This window comes from Larimichthys crocea, chromosome VII, assembly GCF_000972845.2.
Source record: "Larimichthys crocea isolate SSNF chromosome VII, L_crocea_2.0, whole genome shotgun sequence".
Taxonomy (NCBI): Eukaryota; Metazoa; Chordata; class Actinopteri; family Sciaenidae; genus Larimichthys; species Larimichthys crocea.
This window is the reverse complement of record NC_040017.1, coordinates 24,264,811-24,284,039: the sequence shown is the minus strand read 5'-3', so window position 1 is coordinate 24,284,039 and position 19,229 is coordinate 24,264,811. Positions and strand designations below refer to the sequence as shown.

General features: G+C 43.7%; 1 protein-coding gene across 2 annotated transcripts in view; it reads left to right on the top strand.

Moving 5' to 3' along the window:
* The first annotated feature begins 4,488 nt into the window (after positions 1-4,488).
* The window catches only part of nectin3a (nectin cell adhesion molecule 3a), a 30,335-nt gene continuing 15,594 nt past the window's right edge, over positions 4,489-19,229 (top strand). The window contains exon 1 of one of the 2 annotated variants that reach the window (XM_019261840.2): positions 4,489-4,769. In XM_019261840.2, the coding sequence (XP_019117385.2) occupies positions 4,682-4,769 (88 nt within the window). In that variant the 5' untranslated portion in view covers positions 4,489-4,681. The remainder of the gene's footprint in view (positions 4,770-19,229) is intronic. The other variant, XM_010731945.3, reaches the window with a different exon arrangement.

The following is a 19,229-nucleotide window of genomic DNA, read 5'->3' as shown; positions in this document are numbered from 1 at the left end:
CATGTATGTAGGACTTGTTTTAACACAACAAACCACAAAGGTGTTCTGCTGAGGATGGACCAAAGACTATAATCCTATATATCTGCCTTGTTTTGTACGCTTAAAAAAAAATAACCTGACAGCTGGTCTGAAGGAGGTTTTTGCTGTAATTGCTCCTTCTGTTTATGACGGCCTCTTTTTAATATTCTTCTGGTGTATGTGATAAAATCCAGTCTGTAGAAAAACACTCAGAAATCACTTCATTTTTCTAACTCATGTCAGCTCCAGTTTGTATTATAGTTTTATACACAGATGAAGAACCTCTCCTCTGCTTCCAGCAGATGGCGATCTAAATCCATTACAACCCATTTTATATGTTTTATTGCTACACTTGCACTCTGTGCACTCTAGTCAATTGAAATTTATTTCTTGGAGTCACTGTTTCATATTGTACTTCCTTTTTTATTGCGGTAGTTACAACCTACACTATTTTCTTTGCCGTTTATGGTCGTGATTAAATGGGAACTTCAGATTGCTAAAGAAGCTCTAATGTGAGTTTTACCTCTAAACCAGTGCACGCACATACACCAAATCACACTATGCTTTCAAAATGCACACCTAACCTGCAAACACTCATTGCAGAGGCCTGCTCTGTAACAGGTACGTCGTCTTTATTGCCTTCACGTATGCTTTCCAAAGGTCAGCGTGCACTGCAGAGGGTCATTTCAGAGGGAGCTCATTATGAGGAAGACCTATGTGGAGCTGCGAACACACAAGCATGTAGCGTCAGCAGTGAGGTGACCTCTCCCTGCTCTAGAATGGTCAAGCCTTGGCAGGGGATGGGACCAGGAGAGTGGCTGCAGAGGAGGAAAGGGTGGGTGGGTGGGTGGATTGAGGGGGCTGGGAGGTTTTTGGAGGTGTGCAAAGACTGGCTCACCAATGTGACTAGTGAGGAATGTTGTGTTTAACAAAGGCTGTTTTCACAGACTGTAAAACCAAATGTCCCAGACAGTCTATGTGGATGTCCACCCACTGGTCACAGGGGAGGTGGTGCCAGTGTAGCCTTGCCTTGCCTTGCCTTGCCTTGCCTGGAAGAAAATGTAATAACGCTTACTGAGTATTTTTTTTTCAGCATAAAACCTCAATGAGGTAACCACAATTACAAAGGTCATGGGCCATAAATGCTCATAAAGTATTTAGTGCTACTGAGGGGGGGTTTAAGCATTTATGAAGTATTTGCGCAGCACTGGTTACACCGGTGGTGTGAAATAAGCCTCAGTGAGACTATTTCGCCCAAATTGGCGATATCATTAACACATTAAATGTATTGTGGAAGAAAATAAGATGTGATTTATCATCTCATAAAGCCACTGCACTGACTTTACTGTTCCAATGCAAAGTGGCCCAGGAGGCGAGATTGATTGGTGAAAAGGGCAGCACTTTCACCTGGGGATTTATAGCTCTTTGAGGATATAAATAAACCACCAGAGGGTATAAAGGCAGGGGGGTATAGTGTGGTGACACATCATGGGTCATGCTTTAATCACAGTGAAGCTGGGATGCAGCGCAGGGAGAGGGAGCAGGTTAAGTTTTGCAGGAAGTGGAGGCTCCCCCTGGAGCGTTCACGTCCCCTGATGAGGACACTAATATGGGATACGAGCACGTCACCGCAGAGTGAAATGCTCCACGTGAAGGAATCCCACTGAAATGAGCATCTCTGCTTATCTCCAGTGAATAAATATGATGTCCGCCTCAAACTGCTGAGGGAGCGTGTTTATCAGTTCGAGCTACAGAGCACGATAATAACACCGTGCTGCACACGATGCCGGATTCCTGAATGTGTAAAAGCTGTAATTATCTCAAAGAGAAGAACAATGCAAGAGAGTGTTTCATTACCACTTTGTCTTAGGACAGAGCAGCCGCAGTGTGTGTGAGTTTAAGATGGTGAGAAGACACATTTTCACTTCTTCAGAAATCAGAAATCGCATGTTAAGTCACATGTGACTGCTTTGTCCTTCAGCTGCTGATCTCCTGTGATTTTTTTTATTAGCTTTCAGAATCACTTCCTCGTTTTTTCTCCCCACAGTTTCAGAATAATTGTTTTACTTTGGTTGCACAATGTCGACAAAAATGTGCCTCAACAATCTCCAACAAACAATAAACGTGCTAAACACACATCTCAGATTTAATGTGCTCAGAAACATTTCCATATTTTCATTTCAGACTATGAAAATCTGTGTTTTCTGTATTCTGACTGATTGATTGGATCTGCTATAGGAGTCTGAGAGTCCCTACAAATGTGTAAAGCGAAAACAACATTTATATCAGCTTACAATTTGAAACCTCTCGTCTATAAATAGGCTGGACCTCGTGGTTAGAGAGACTACAGGGTAACCAGTTACAGGTCTGGATCTCCACAACACTCGTGGGACCTGCCAAAAATGGATAAAGTTTCAGTTGTCTCTCCCCGAGTGAAACAATGAGCCCTTATCTGTTCAGTCGGTGCCGTGAAGAATATAATCATGCTTAAATAGTAAACTGTTATTTGTACAATTCATGGTTTCATCGCGGTTTTCACAAGTGTGCCCTCAGAACGAGAGGATTCCCGATGAATGCAAACAAAACTTCACTTTTATTTCATCCTTTTTAAGAAATATTACATATAAAGATCAGTATTTTATCATAGGATAAGATAAGATTAAACAGTTATCCACTTATGCTTCAGTAAGCGTCTCCCTCGAGGGTCAGACTTACTGACCCTCCCCTCCGTGTTTCTCCCACGTGTCAAAGCATTAGTTATAAATGAATATAATTACGTTGTGTGAACTTGATTGAGCACGTTTTTTATATCGTGCTTTAGTGTTGTCACCACTATTGCTAAACAAATGTTCAGTTAATCAAATCACCAAACACTAATTGTCACATGGTGAATCTGGAGCCTTCAGGGGCCCCTCCCCTGAGGTTTGGGGGCCTTCAGGGGCAGCTGCTCACTTCGTCCAGCTGGTAATCCAGCCGTGGTCCCATCCAACATGTCCAGTAGTCAATAAAAGTACTACGATTACCACTGCAGCCTACTACTGTTATTACTAGTATCATGTTTACTACTACCAGTGGTAGAATATAGCTGAGGACGTGCATGTGTACATATTTACACGTGAATACATCAGTGATATGCCAAAACTAAATGGAATAATATCATGAGGACACATTTTGCTAATAATATTTCACTTAAGTCAGATTTTTGATGCAGTATTTTGTACTTCTGAAGTAAAGTAAAGGATCTAATACTGTTCTACTAATACAAAGCCTGCTAGTTCAGGATGCAGCAGCTTCTTACTGGCTTTAACAGACGACAACATCACCACCCTAAATCCTGACTTCTCTTTTAGAGATTTGACTGATCACCTCTAAAGCTCGCCTTGGTCCTGGCTCCGGGTTACATAGCAGAGACGTTGACCTCTCGTGAGCCTGTCCACAGCCTTAGATCCTCAGGTGAGGCCCTTCAGGCTGTTCCAAAGTCGAGGATTAAATCTAAAAAGGTGCCACCTGAGGCCGGTGGCCCCCTTGACTTTGGCCTGAGGAGATAAGGCTCGCAGAATCAGTAACTTGCTTTTATTGTGATGCAGTCTAACTTGTTTTTACCTTTAATGCAGTGGTTCTTAACCTGGGTTCGATCGAACCCTAGGGGTTCGGTGAGTCGGTCTCAGGGGTTCGGTGGAGCCTCCGCCCTGGAATTTTTTATACCATTTGTTACAACATATCTTTGTGAGCAATCGTTTTCGAGGATGCTGGACATAAAAACTAAGAAAAGGAACAGACTTTGCTGTGAAAATGACATGAGACTGGCACTTGCCAAGGTGAAGCCACGCATATCTGAACTGGTCTCTCAAAGGTAACAGCAGAAGTCACACTGAGGTAAGTTGTTGTGAGTTCATGCACTGTGTTGGTTTTTGTTATTTGAACAAGGTGATGTTAATGCACGGTTCATTTTGTGCACCAGTAAAAAAAAAAACATATTTTATTTTTTACTAAAGAAGGGTTCGGTGAATGAGCATATGAAACCTCCAACAAGGTTAAGAACCACTGCTTTAATGTCTTGTATTTTTGATATTGTCAGGTCTTTAAAGTTTTTAAATGCTTTTAAATCTTCTTGCTTTTGTTTGGCCTCAGTTCCTGCACGTTCTTGTCTGTCAAAGCACTTTGTAAACTTTGTTTTTAAAGGTGTTATATATTTAAAAAAATATAAAAAATATCATTACTACTTGCTCTGATGCAGGGTAGTAGTATATATTATAGCAGAGTAGCTGTAAAATGACTTTTTGGACACTGGCCAACATAAAAAAAGTACTTTGGATGCAGAAATACTTCTGCTAACCAACATGCCAGGAGAATCAAAGTGTTGGAGGACAAATCAAATCAAACACAGGATGATTGGAGGGGAGGTGCGTGCGTGGTGTGCGTGCCGTGCGTGGCGTGCGTAGGCTTACGTGTGTTTCTGTTTGTTGTCCCGCAGAAGTGGTCCAGCCCACGCGGATCGGTCGCTATGGAGAGCAGCTCCAGACACAGAGAGCAGCAGCAGCAGCAGGAGGAGCAGGAGCAGCAGCAGCAGGAGGAGTAGGAGTAGGAGGACTGAAACGAGAACCGGAGAAGCCTGAGAAGAGGAGCCGGGAGGAGCACAACAGAGAGAGAGAGGGGGAAAACCATGGAGAGAAGATCACCGCTCGGGAGGAGTTTGCCAAATAACGGACTGCGACTTTTAACAACACTTCTCACCTTATACGGACTTACCTGTGAGTCTTTCTCTTTGTTGCTGTTGTTGTTGTTGTTGTCATGGTTGCTGCTTTTATTTTGAAAGTTGCAGCGTGGAGTCTGGACCGTTAGTCCCCGTGACGGAGCTCCTGAACGCGGCGGTGCTGCGTTCAAAGCCCCGCTAGCTTTATCCGAGCTAACGGTTTTTTGTTTTTTCCAGTTATCCTAAACATTACGTCGGTAGAAAAGCTCCTTTTTATTTATTTATACTAACAATACTTCATGTGAACTTGGAGAAACTGAGCTGCACTCGGTCAGAAAACTTTCTTTTTTAGGGGGGGAGGGTGGCCACATTTTGTAGCTCACATCATGACTTGGCTCACATACATTACTCGGGTTAGTTTTAGTCATGAAAGGAGAAGAGGTGGAGGGGAAATACCGGCTCTCTCTCTCCCTCTCCCACTCTCCAGCAGTCATTCAGGGTGTACCAAAATAGAAATGGAGTATATTCTGGGTGTCACTCCTTTGTGAAAAAGTTTGCCAAGTGGTTGGTTACAGATGAAGAGGAATGATTATGTGATACAGCAAAGAGAGAGGGAGAGAGACTTTTGGGTGGTGATGGTGGAGGTGGCAGGGGAAATGAAGACATATTTGAAGGGGAGGCACTGCAGTCGCACAGTCTCTGGAAGTATTGACCTGCAGATGGGCTCCATGCCAAGCTCGGAGCACCTTCCCATGCTTGTCCCCTCCTGCAGAAAAGCTGCTGTGCATCCCTGAGCTGGGATTACAACACATGACAGCCTCTTGCAAGCAAGAAAGACAAAAGGATGGACGGCTAAAGTAAATACTGCAAAGGAATGCACCATTTGTTGTTGTCCTCCTCCCTCCTCCTCCTCCTCCTCCTCCTCCTCAATGCAAAGGGCAATAAAAGCTTCACAGACATGCCATGGTAGCAGTTTCTAAAAAGACGGCCGTTAAAATCTTTTCCTGCAAACTGTGTTTTTAAGTGACAGTCAGGAACAATCATTTTTCATGATTAATCAGCAGATTGTTCTTCTTAATTAATCAATAATGTGATCGTGCATCAAAAATATTAGGAAAACGTCTTATGTGGAACCATTTCTGCCTTTTAAAAAATGACTCAAAACAATCATTTGATCAGCAAAAGCTTCTCTGATATCAAACTGACTATTTGATATGATATATGAGTATATTTATATCGCTAAAATGAACTGTGAGTAACACATGCACCACATACTACACTTAAAAAACTCGGAGAGGGCCGCTCGTGAATGACCTCGAATGTATTTTTGGCATTTCGGTGCCCGCGATATCTCGTTACGTATCAGCGCACACATTTTCAGATACTGATACATCTGCGATAAGATAATAGTAGCTTGATGTATTGGCCCCCGGCAGATTCATCTGTGGAGCGTCTCTTCAGCTGCCACCAGTGTCATCGCCGTCAAACAGACGCACAGTTGCAACACATACTTTTACAGTCATCTTCATACCGTACTTTTTCTGTCTGTGCCCGCAAAAACACTGGTTCATAAATCACAAGTCCAAACACAGGGAACTGATAAACAACTCACTGTTGCAAACTAAGCTGATTAGCCTCCAAACATGTGCTGCTTGTTTCAGTGTGTATGCAGGTTTCCAGTCCAAGTAGTCACCTCCGCAGCCAAATTAGGTGATTGTTAACACAGAAGGACAAACTAGCAAGTGAAAGGTTAGTCACGGTGTTGTGTTTGGAGCTGAAATGCGTGCAGGTTTTCTGTTTTTTCTCGATAACATATGGTCGGAGCCCATGTGGCCTAAGCCTACCGAGTGTGCAGGGGGACTTGTGACGAAAACAGACTCGATGCCAGTTTCCTTCACCGTCATTTTCAGATTCCCTGTAGTGTGGACGGACTTTGTGAGGAGGGGATTCATTCGAGGCGTGGCTACAGGCTGTGAGGTCTGTAATTGAAGACCATAGTTTTGTGGTTTCTCCTCTCGGGGCCGCATGATTCATAATCTAAATAAATAATGTAGTAATGGAGCCACCTAAATTACAGACTTAAAACAGAAATAGATTTGAAGAAAGCAGCTCACTGACTGACTGAGCAGATTGAGGTTCTTATAGAGGTTGATGCGCTTCGGTGGTTATTAATCGGCAAGCAGGATGTAGCCAACAGGGGCGGCCTGCCATTGAAAACATGAATCAGAGCTGCAGCTTTGCCACCACACGGCACAGGGCACATCAGGTCAAGAAGACACTTCTTTTTTGGGACCTTCTGGATAACTTAATAAACCCAGTGTCAGCCTGAACATTGAATTTGTGTAATAAATGTAGAGATGTAGCGACGTGCCAACCTTTCCGATTTTTCTTGGACCATCTGTCATCATGTATTTTACTCGATTCACTTGATACTTTCACCATTTTTCCAGCCAGTCCTCTCCAAATAATGACTGGTTGGTTTACTTCAAGCATGATTCAGTAGACAACTTGTGATCCACTGACTAAATACGTCCGCAGATGCCAACGTCTCACTAAAGCCTGCTGCTAATCATCCACACTGGTTATTTGGTATCAGAATTACACGCAAGAAAGTAAGTTTGAACGAACATCTGTGGGGCACAGCTGTGGCATTCATCTGATCCTCCTCACTTGATCTTAAATCTCAGTCGTGAAGCAGCAGACTGAAAACTCCTAATCACATTAAATGTGCGCAGTGTGTGTGTTTTTTTCTTTTTGAAGGGAGGCCATCAGCAGATGAGTTGGCTGCTTTATTGTGGGACATGTAGGCTGTGTGTGTGTGCGGGGGTTCAGGGAGCAGCGCTGTGGCGACCAGCTTCTGTTGACTCCACCCTTTGCTTCCTCCTTCACCGACAGATGTGACTATAACAGTCAGAGGCTTTTGTATGGCAAGCTGCTCCCTGGTGGTCCATTAGCAAATTCAGAGCTTTTTGTCTCCCCGCAGTTTTGTCTCGTCCCTGAACTTGATTACTTTCAACCCGCTGTTGTCACAAGTCCACTTAGGACTGCCTGCACCAACCTGTTCTAACCTGAATTACCCAGACTAAATATACTGTGTATTATACTTTATAATTGGGGCCCTGAAGATGGCACCAATTCCCATCCTCTCTTCTTTTTTTTTGCTTCCGTGTTGCCTCCCTCAGTGCGTATGTGATTTAGTGCTTCATACCCACTTTCCTAGTCTTAACATACATCTTTTCTTGCCTCTTTGCAGTTATGCGGTGTCCTGTCAAAAGTTTTACAGACATCTCTGGCACCAAAAGGCTTTCACTGTAACCAGGCAGTGCCATTTTTACCCTCATGTTTAGAGAGATGAGGCTGGCAATCAAGAAAGCGAAGTACTAAAAAGTTTTTGTCCGTGTTGCCCGAGCCCGATTTGGCATGTTTTTTCCTCCATTATCGTCCAAAAAACACATTAAAAACTCATCAGAAAGCCACATCGTTGCACTGTATGACCTAACATGTACCTACGTTACCATGAACGAGGCCACTGTAGGTTATTTTGAGTCAGCCCCACGTACACAATGCTGCAGCCATAAATACTAGCTGGCTCACCAAATGTGAGGTAATGGTCACAGGGATTTAACTTAAGGGTGTCCTGTTGCCCCAGGGACGGAAAAAATTGATCAGCAACAAAACAAAACTTGGAACGGTCGCGGGATGGAAGGTAGGACAGTAGGCAGTTCCTCAAACGTCCACTTGAGGCTGGCTACAGAACAAGTCAGTCTCCATAAGTCCCCATGCTAAAATGTCCAACTTGTGGGTGACATCACAGATACACTGTCCATTCGTTTTACTGTCATTGCCCCTGAGTCAGCAACAAATGCACCGTACATCGACTTCTGTCTGAGTAATGTTTGCTAAAAACTACAGTGCCCAACTGTTTCAGGAAATATCTTGGCTTTGCCTGTTTTTCTTTGTGCCCGAGCTTTTCGAGATTTACATCTTCTTCTGGAATTAATGGGCTCGGGGCAGGACGGGGAAAACATTTAGAGGCAGACTAATTCACTGTTTAATTTCCATTAGATGTAATGATGATGAACACAAATATAGAATCACCCTTAACCTGTAATCGCTTCTGGTAGCATTCATTACTGTATGTCTACTTCCTCCCCAGACCAACATTGGGAGTTACCCGTCATCAGGACCACAGTGCACGGGTAATTAGCCATTTAAAATTGAGAGGAAAAGGGGCAGCATGCACAAAAAGAAATACAAAGAAATGCCAAAATTAGGAATGCTGCTTTAGCTACTTATGTCTTGTCTACTGAATAAATCTCAGATAGACAGGAACTGCCTGTTTAAATCACTGCGTCACAGGAAACGGCGCCGTAAAAATGGCTTCCAGATATTTCCATGCTTAATTACCTGCTGTGAATGAACAGAGGGAAACCTTTTTAAACCGTTTTTTCGCCTGCTGTTTTCAGGAGTCGAGGTTTTTTCCCCCCCCTGAAAGAACAGATCACAGTATGCGACCGAGGTTTCGGGGTCACTCGGATACACTGTGGCTTCACAGTCCATATTAAAGAGGCATACATGTGCAGGATGTGCACCGTCAGCAGTCGAATCCTCCCAGGAGAGGAGCGCCGGGGTTATGGGAAACAGGTGTGGCTGCTTTTCACCCCTCAGTCTTATTTGTTTCACTCATTCAGCTGTCAGGTGGCTATGGTGTTTGGGTAGAGCACACAGTCGGTTGTATGCACTGACACACCCCCTTACCACCCAAGTGGGAGATTATTAACACCCACCAGCCAAATACGGGGGAAGTGCTGATTGTGGCAAATGAGTTAAAAGTAGTTATTTGTACACAAGGAGCAGTGACTTCCAGTATACTGCAGCTAAAAGAAGGAATCTGTTGCTTTGGCCACACCCGCAGGATGGAGTACTACACCCATATCCTCGTTTTAAGCAACTGTGTTTATCCAGTGTGATAATAGACATCAGGAGAGTTTCACAACGCTGGCTCTTGTTAAAGACTGCTTATCTATGATATAAAACTGACAGTTTTGGCTGAATCGCACGAGCAGGAAATGTTCACTTCATGCATTATTTAGCATAATGGACTCGCTCATGAGTGACAGTCCAAAACAGTTTCTCCCCTTTGACAAAAATGAATCAGATAGAAACGCGGTCAGATTTCACCTGGAGTTCTTACTATTTCATCCAACATTCAGTCCAGGTTTTCCAGGTCTCAGCAGCCACCGCCTGCCCTCGTTTTTATGTGAGATAACATCCGACACCGAAAGAAGAAGAAAGGAAGACCTGTGTCCCTGCCTCAGAGTTCCCTGATTTGGCTTGCAGAGCAGTCTCGGGTCCTTGATGCAGATATATTGCGGTAATGGCTCCAATAGGATTTTGCATAACTATATCCCTGCTGGTATTCAGCCAGATGATTCTGTATTCCCCTGCCATGTCCACATCGCCCCCTTCATACTTAAGTTTCATGTTTCTATTCCAGTTACTGGCGCTCTCTTCATCTTCACATAAAGTTTAAAGAAACTGCAGGTTTTTGTTACCGTTTAAAATTTATGAAGGAAAGTAGAACATATACTGTCTTTTACTCTCTCTGTCTCTGTGACATGGGAGTCATAAATTACTGCTCGCTGCTCACAAACATGATAGTTCAATGCAGCCGCTATTTTTCGCCCCTACTTGTATTGTGAAAACAGATCGTAACAAAACAAGTGGCCATTTCTATTTAGGGCTTAAAAACAACGTCAGGGTATCAGATATTGCACTCTTTAAAAAAGAGGAGGGCATCACAGTGTAATAGTTTACTCTCACTCCTTAACCCAGACACAGCTGTTAGAACGATGATGAAAAAAAAAATAGGGTGCTGCTGGCCTTATGTTCTGAAAATATTTGTCTTTTACATCCAAGTGAGTTTCATATTATGGGAACAATACATCAAACCAGACCTGTAACCTGGGTCCCAGAAGAAACACACTCGGATGTTGTCTTACTGTCTTTTCATAAATTGAATCTCTATGGACTAGAGGGGAGAGTGGAGTACGATGTCATATTAGCCTTGGATTGAAGGCTGCACACAGTTTTTCATGATGCAGAGCAATGTAATGTCGTCATAGATGAAGTATTTGGCTGTTGCATGTTGGATACACCTATTTGGGGTGTTTTTGTGAGGTCACAGTAATTGTGCAATAATCTCACAGTCACAGTAATCTCAGCAGTGTTGTTCTCGCTGTTCAAAGTGGGTGGTAAGTGTGAATCAGGAGAGCACCGCTCTAATGTGTTGCAGAAAACGGGGTGAGAGTGCCGGGAAAAGTGGGTGTGCCAGGAAAAAACGAACTCCCTCTGACCAGGATAATGCTGCTGAAACGCCACACTGACCAAACTACTTACTGTTTTTATTGACCACTGCATGCACACACATGCACACACACACAAGTACAGAGGCAGATTTTTGTTGGACTGCTTCACTTCCTCCCGCCGTTGTGATGTGGTGCTTGCTGACATATGCAGTGATGCTGATTGCTCAAGAATGTCGGAAGCAGCTTCCTCAATCGATGTTTCTCTACTGTACATTTGTTCATTTCTGGAGACTGTATCGACGGAGGGAGCTGCAAACAAAACAAAGTGGCAACGTTTGGGACTAAAACAGCCCAAACTAAAGATGCCGCAGACTCATTTAAAAACTAATACATCATGTAACAAAACTCTCCTTCATCGCTCTCCAGTGCTACAAACAGTGCAGCTTTTTGAACAACATACTAATTGTGTTATTTGAGTAGATGAAATGATTCACCGGGCTCCCTGTTTTCTCTCTTGTGCAATGAATGGGCGGATAAAATGATGCATTAAGCACACAAACCGTCCCATATTACTTTCAGGCCCCATTAGAGGACATAAATAAGAAGAGATGCACGCTGGGCACTTAAAACAAAGCCCTTGTATCTATAAAAATGGTTGTAAATATGTTCAAATAGAAACTTTTTAACCCAAAGTATTGGCTGTCATCCATCTTATGGGATAAAACAGGATAATTATAGAGTATTACTGACTGAATGAATAAAAATAGCACTTTCTTGTTCACCAAATCTAAAGACAATCCCAGAAAATACTAGTCCAGTGGGCGTAGTCTGCATGTGACAGTCACTGACATCATGCACAAAAAACAAAAGAGTAGCTGGTTGTTGGCAGAAGCGGGCGTCATTCAAAAAGTCTAACATTGGACAATCATGAGAATCATTTTGAAGGAAAACAGTCTTATTCCCGCCGGGCTCTCTGTGGCATGTGGGAAACTATGTTTCCATTATGTTAGATCAGCCTAATGAAAGTACAGTAGCCCATTTAGAGCCAGTCGAGGGCAGCGGAGTCTGTTATTAGTACAGGACCCTTTTTGCACCTCACTGCAGAGCTCCACCCACCCACCCATCCACTACCACCTCCACCTCCATCCAGCCTGATCTATTTTAGTCCCAGTGAGTGAAAGTTTTAAAACATTTGCCATCAGGTAGTAGCAGTATTTAATTCACACATCAGCATACTCTTGACTGAAGCTGTCTGCAAGGTTCACACTGAAGGAGACTGCTCATCATCTTCGCACCCAACTGTCTGAGAGCATCCTGTGATGAACTGGCGTCTTGTCCACGGTGTGCACCCCGCCTCTTACCCTAAGTCAGCTGGGATAGGCTCCAGCCCCCCCCTCCCTGACAGTGATGAGGATAAGTGGTTACAGAAAATGGATGGATGTTTGAGAGCACAGTGGTGTGGGGGTCATGTTTGTAGTCGTGATGGGAACCACAGGATGTTACTGCAGTGAGTCAAAGTTAAGCAAATGTTTTGAGTCCAGCGCAGAGTTAATCTTTTATCATCCCAGAGGCTGATGTGGAGGGTTGGACTTCCAGTCATCACTAGTCTATGCTGTCTTTGTTTGGTTTAATGGTAGATCTCAGCAAACGCTGTGTGAATAATTCACTAAAATCAATTAAACAGATACTACACCAACCATAAAACACTGCCTGCTCTCAAAGACACTTCAATTGTCTTCGCCTGATGTCTGGCTAATTGCTTTATATAGTAAACGTCCAAACATTTATTCATGGCTGTCAACTTCTGAGACGAGATAAAGATTTTTCTGAGAACACTCAGCTATCTAAAAAAAAAGGACAGCAGCCGTAGGGATGTACGTGATGCACTAGCAGTCCCTGACATGAACAACAACTCTACTGCAGTGCAATCTTCAACACCGCCGTGGAGTGGAGTGCAATGCAGCGTCTTTTAGCATCAACGTGTCAGGGATGTCATACACTTAAGCTCTAATTGAGAGAGACCCTCTGTGGGCTCTCGTTCTGAGAAGCAAATCTCCAAACTAACAAAGTTACTTATTCACACAGCAGATCGAAAAACCCTGCCTCCCGAGCCCGTCTTTGTCTTTTCCAATTGTCTTTTTTGTTCCAAAATTGTACGTCTTGTTATAGATTTTTTTTGTTCTGCATGGAAAAAAACAACAACACCGCTGCCCTTTTCCGGATCCATGGCACTGTGTGCACATGCTGAAATACCTCAAACCCCCACAACAAACAATAGCAAATCCCACACAGCAAGGCAGGATGCTGTAGGAGTGTTTGTGTTGCTCTGATACACAGTGGCAGACATTGTCCTTCACAAGTTCTACTGCATGGCTGTAGTTGACTCCGATATGAGGTTGTAACCCACCCCGACACTTTGTATGTCAACACTATTGATCGTTTTCTTTCAAGCATGGATCTTTAATCAGATGTGACCTAGATGAGAAGGGCACGGACGTCCACATTGCTACGAGAGAGGGGGGGGGGAGAGCAATGAGAAAAAGGTTTTGAAGAGGACAGTGACATGTGAAAGAGGCCCGCCTGCCTCTTTTTAAAGGCCTGTCAGCCTGTGTTTGTCTCCGCCATGAATTAGCCCACTGAAAAAGCCTCACACCCTCACAGGATACAATGGTAGGAAGGAAGGGGGTAGATTAGAGCTGGTATAGGAACTAATGTTTTCTTCACACTGCACAAATATTTCTTACGATAAAGACACGCTATAAAACAGGCAATTGACCACTCAGCCCATCCTGTCTAAGTGATTGAGGCATGACTTACAGGCCTCGCAGAAACAAAGCAACAGTCTGGGAGCCTGTGTTATAGGCATATAGGCATTGTCTGATTTGTTTTTTTTTCCTGGTCGACTCTTTAGGGAGTAACAATACCAAACAAATGGCTGCCTATTGACTTCTTTGAGTTTGTAGTGTTTAAAGGCCCCGATGGCTCCGAAAATTCAAGCCCCAGAGGGAGATTTATCGATCAAGAGCCCATCAAGTCGTTATTGAATAATACTGTATCTGATAGTCATATTTGAATCTGTATTCGTGGATCCATTTGGACGCTTTGTGCGAGGTTGGCAGACTTTTTCAATTGCATGTTAATGAACACTTTTGAAATGCGACCTTGAGAATAAGATGTAAGTTTAATAGTCAGCTAATGTTGCCATTGGCCTATACTAGACTAAGGGACTTCAGTGGCTGGAAGGAGAATGAATTACTGCGCTCATTAAACAGTCATAAAACATTGCCCTTCAGCCGGTTATCCACCTCCTACTCACACTTGAAAAGCACTGAAGCAGGGAAGAGGGTGAAGATTAGGCTAGGTGTGGTGCACCTCAGGATGCCAAACCCACCTGACAGTAATCCCGTGTGTAAATATCTTTTTTTTAAGTATAAGCGACACATAAAGAGTTTTCCAACTTTGGTTAGACCGCGGTAAAATCTTCTTCAGCTTTGCAGCAGGAGAGCGATTTCAGGCTTTTAACTCATTCATCACTACTTCTTATTTCCAACACTGTACTCCACAAAGTAACTGCTGAAAGGATGGGAACAGGTTAACAAACATCAGGTATCAAATGATAAAAGAAGCCAAACTTAAGTGAAAGATTATATAGTGGCAAACTTCCTGGTTCACCTGTAATCTACCTTTCTTTCTGTAGCCGTCCACAGTTTCCTCGTGCAGTGAGGGATTATTACTGACCTTGTGAGTGTGCTGACTCACAGTTCTGCCTCCAAATAAAGCTGTGGATAATATGGCAAAAATGTTGGCTGGCTGTTCTTTGCCTCGTTGGACTTTATTCTTAGCGTGTTTAGTTTTGTGAGCTGATGTTTTATTCGCTCTGATCCTCCTCACGTTCAGACAGTCGTTAATCTAATATGTGGCCGATTTTGGTGGGTAAACAAGCAAGATGGCTGCTTGGACACTCGATCACCATAAGCCTTCAAACGTACGGGTGACGTCATGGAAAGGTTGTCCATTCTTTGTACAGTCAGTGATTCAGACAATGTTTTGTGGGTAAACAGCCAAGATGACTGCCGCTGAATGTTTTGTCGAATCCACCGTCATTCCAGTGGTACAAACATCTGCACGAAAGCTTTTGTCGATAAGCTCCTTCACATGTTTTGTTGCTCTGATTAGCTTTGGGTCTGCTTTTGATAACACCCTCTTTTGGAAATCGCAAAAAAAAAGAACTGAAACCTTCCAGACCGCTTTGCATTCGCAGATTGTTCTGGCGATGTCAGGCTAGTTTATTTATTGTAGTAGAGAGCATAAACACGTCACAGAAACAGTGTTACAAAAAGAGAAGACTTGTGATGAAGATGACTGGATGATTATAAAAGCAGATTGAACAAATCACTCATCCTGCGTGCTGCATGTGTGTTTGTATCAGTAGGTTTCAGTTCAGCTGCAGACTTGGTGGTCTGAGCCGCTCTGCTAGACTATTAGTCATTTCCTGTCACGAATTAATATGAGTTTATAAAAATGATTGACCCAGCCTAGTTACATTTTTATGTCCTCCCGTAGTTCACGCTGTTGTTTAAACTCTTGTTCTTCAGTCCATCTCACTCCCGTGCTTCCTCTCAATAACTGCCCTATTTCTAGCTTTGTGTCCTTATTCATCCTCGCCTCGCCGTGTTCATTTTCTGAATGCTGAGCACTCAGAGTTTCCTCTTGCCTTCGTCCTAAACCACACACTCCCTCCTGCACAGATCTCATGTCTGCATTCTTCTCCTGTGAGGTCTTTTTAGATCAGTCCCTCATGAGTGCTGTTTGACATGATAATCTATGCACAGAGTTTGTCTACACGAACATGACATATTGTCTATTTTGTTGCTGCTTGTAAATGTCTCTGGCCTTGGATTCCTCTTGTCTCGCACGGTTCTGACATGCTCTGCAGGCTCCGTTGCGAGGATCTCTAGCCAGGAGACAGCCTTCTCCGCGGAGGTCAGGGCTGAAGCTGGGTCAGGTCTGAGTAGGTGGAGATTTTGGCTCGTCAGGCGGCCGACGTGGAATGTTTGAGCCGGTTGCCAGGCAAAGAGGAAGGTTTTGATTTACCATTGCGTCTCTCGAGCAGCTTGTCGCAATTAGTGATGTCAGGAGGGAAAGAAACAAATATGAAGCGTTTCTTCAAAGGGCAGGCATATCCTTCCCATGAGTTCATTCTTTCCTTGAGTTTCTCAAGGAAAAAGGGGGCAAAAGTGCAGCAACGTTAGGTTTCTGCGGGGCCGGGGTTCGTGCTGTTTCTGCGGGCGCACGGTGTCACACTTTGAGCCGACTAAATGGGTTGCAAAGTATCAGAACAGTGACACAGCACAAAGACGGCCACTTCTTCAAGTTAGTCCTTTTTAAAATGCTGAACCTCACTCGTTCGCTGGATAAGATGGATAACCAGTAATGAAACCAGTGACAGCCCTGAGCTTTGGCTCAGCTCTGCAGCGCTACACCTACGTCTCTGATGAAACAGCTTTGTTTAACGCGCTGCTTACATTTGAATTGCCTGCAGTATTTTAGATGATATTTCACGGTGCTCTAGTTTGCGAGCCCTGGCTGTGTTCTTCACGGTCTCAGCTACGCAGTGCCAAGTTTCCCCACTCTCCTCCTGGCTGTAGGTATCCCATGCAGAGGCCATCTGTCTCTCCTCCCTTAATGGTAAGGGTGGAGTCCACTTTAAGCACCCTCCCCTCCCCTCTTTTTTCTCTCCCCTCCTTCTCCTACGTACTCCCAAATGCTTACTGTAAAGCAAACAACATAGCATTGACGGAGTCCAGTTTCTTTGTATGCTTTGACAGGCCTGAAAGCCGACACACTGAGATAGACAAACTACGTATGGTAGCAGTTGGGGTGTCGGGTCAGGTAGCTGCAGTATGCGGAGCATGTTCGGCAGAAGCCCGGGTCTGAGACACGTGTCCGCACACATCAACGCAATGTCACGCATGCCGAGCATGTTGGTTTACTACTCAGACAACAAGCGCTGCAGGAGGATTTTTATCAGCCTGTCATCCTCACTCTCGTACCATTTATAGACATTTTGCAAACATTTGTCTCCTGTCAGGGCAGCAGCAGAAATCTGTTGTATTTGGTGAAGCTGCAGTAGCGAGGTGGAAACAAACAGCTGTTCTGTCAGCTCAGATGACCCTGGACTGCAGAACGTTAAACCCACACGTCCCTGATCCTGATTCTGCCTCTACCACACCAGTGCACCCAGAGGACTCTGGCAATGCAAACGCAGGGCTGCAAAGCACATTATAGCAGTGCGGGTATGTTTTTCATGATTCAAAGGTGGGGAAAAAGATGTAACTCGAGCCCTGAATTATCTTTGAGCAGTAATAATAATAATTCAAAGTGACTTTCCAAGGTGTTTTTCCAAGTGAGTAACAAATAAGGCTGGCTAACTTAAACACTCGAGGTTAATGGGTTAAAAAGCCTAAATACAGCGCAGAACTGTGCGAGATTACTTTACACAGGAAGGCAGGAAACATAAGGAAAATATTTAGAAAATGTGGGTCAGCATAGGAAAAAAAACAAACAGGAAAAGCCCGAGTATTATAGCACAGCATGACAACACACAGACACAATGCAGCATACATTTAAAACTCAGCAGCCATTCAAACAAAATGCCTGACTCTTACACACATGGTCACACTCTTATTCCTTATTTTGGAAGAGAGAAACTGTGTGTGTGTGTGTGTGTGTGTGTGTGTGTGTAATCACTAAAATTACAGGGGACGTAATGGAGCACGGGGAGCCTCAGCCTCCTTTGGCTTTATTCCTCACAAACCAAGATAGCATTGCTGTGGCTCACCACTCACATTCATGCCAAAGACTGAAAATACCAGCCAGTGGACCACTTTTATAAGCTTTACTCCATACACATCCGAGACGACGTACAAAGTGGAAATTTATGACTCCCCAAATATACGTTACTCTGGCTGCAACTGCGTCAGGAAAAAACTGGGACGTAGTGTTGGAATATTTTGAATGAAATCAACTTTGTTATGTTTTTATCTATAAAACAGACTTTTTCTGTCCTTTTAATGTGGATCCACTGGACATTTAACTTAATTTGTAAAGCCCCCTTTATCAATGATTCATCTGCGTGATTATACTCGCCAGAATATGCAGCTAGGATTTGTATATTTTTCTTTCCATTCAGGCCAAATCCAGGATCACAACCTATAATTTAGCATTTATTTCCGGTTAGTTTTCCAACATACTACATTCATTCCCACTGAGTTGGTTGTATTTGTTGACAACCCAAAAAGCACATCGATCATAATGACATGCACATCATGAACTCTCTCCGGTGTTGATTTCTCAAAGTGTCATTTATTTAAAGATATTTTTAGGCTTTTTTTTATATAGTAACAGCTGAAGAGTGCAAGAGAGAGAGACGGGGAATGGCCACAGGTTATTCGAACCCTGGGCCGCTACCCTCTGTAACTGGGGTGCCACGCTACCTACTGAGCTGACTGCTGCTAATGTATAAACCCACGTTTACATGTTGCGTTAGTTAAAACAAACTTTAAGCCAAATTAAGGGCCTCATAAAAAAAAAGGGGGAATGAAACCATCAAATCTCTCGTTTTGTTTCATCTCCTTCCAGAGTTTTTTTTCTTTCCTGCTTTAAAAGGTGCTCTGATGATTAGCGAGAGGGACAGTCTGAGCGTCCTGCGGGGAAAGTGTGTTGCTTATTAAGAGGCAGAGCAAAGCACTCAGAGGCAGATGAAGTCTTGGTGGGTTTTCTTTTTCCAACCTCAGGAAAAAACCTGTCTGAAACAACAATGGCTGTTAATGATGCTGCTGCTTTGATGTGCGAGCTGAATGCACCACATGTGCAAAAGTCGTGACAGTCTCGATGTAATCTCACGTGTGAGCGGTGGAGAGTTGTGTCTTAGTGCAGGTGTATGTGGATTGTCATGGATTGGCACATCCCAGCTCCCGTAGTTTAAATTCTAATCTTGTCTCGGTGATAGCCTGTCTCCTTCTGTGGTTTTAAAGCACACGTACGTTTGACAAATTAAATCTAGATTTGAGTTCACAGACGATTTTCTCCCACCGCTAGACACCAGAGAACAAAAACTCATTTCTGAATCCAGCGCCGTGACACTTTACAATCAAATTAAAGCCACGTTGCCGTTGTTTATCTGAATCTCATCTCTCTGCTTTTCTCCC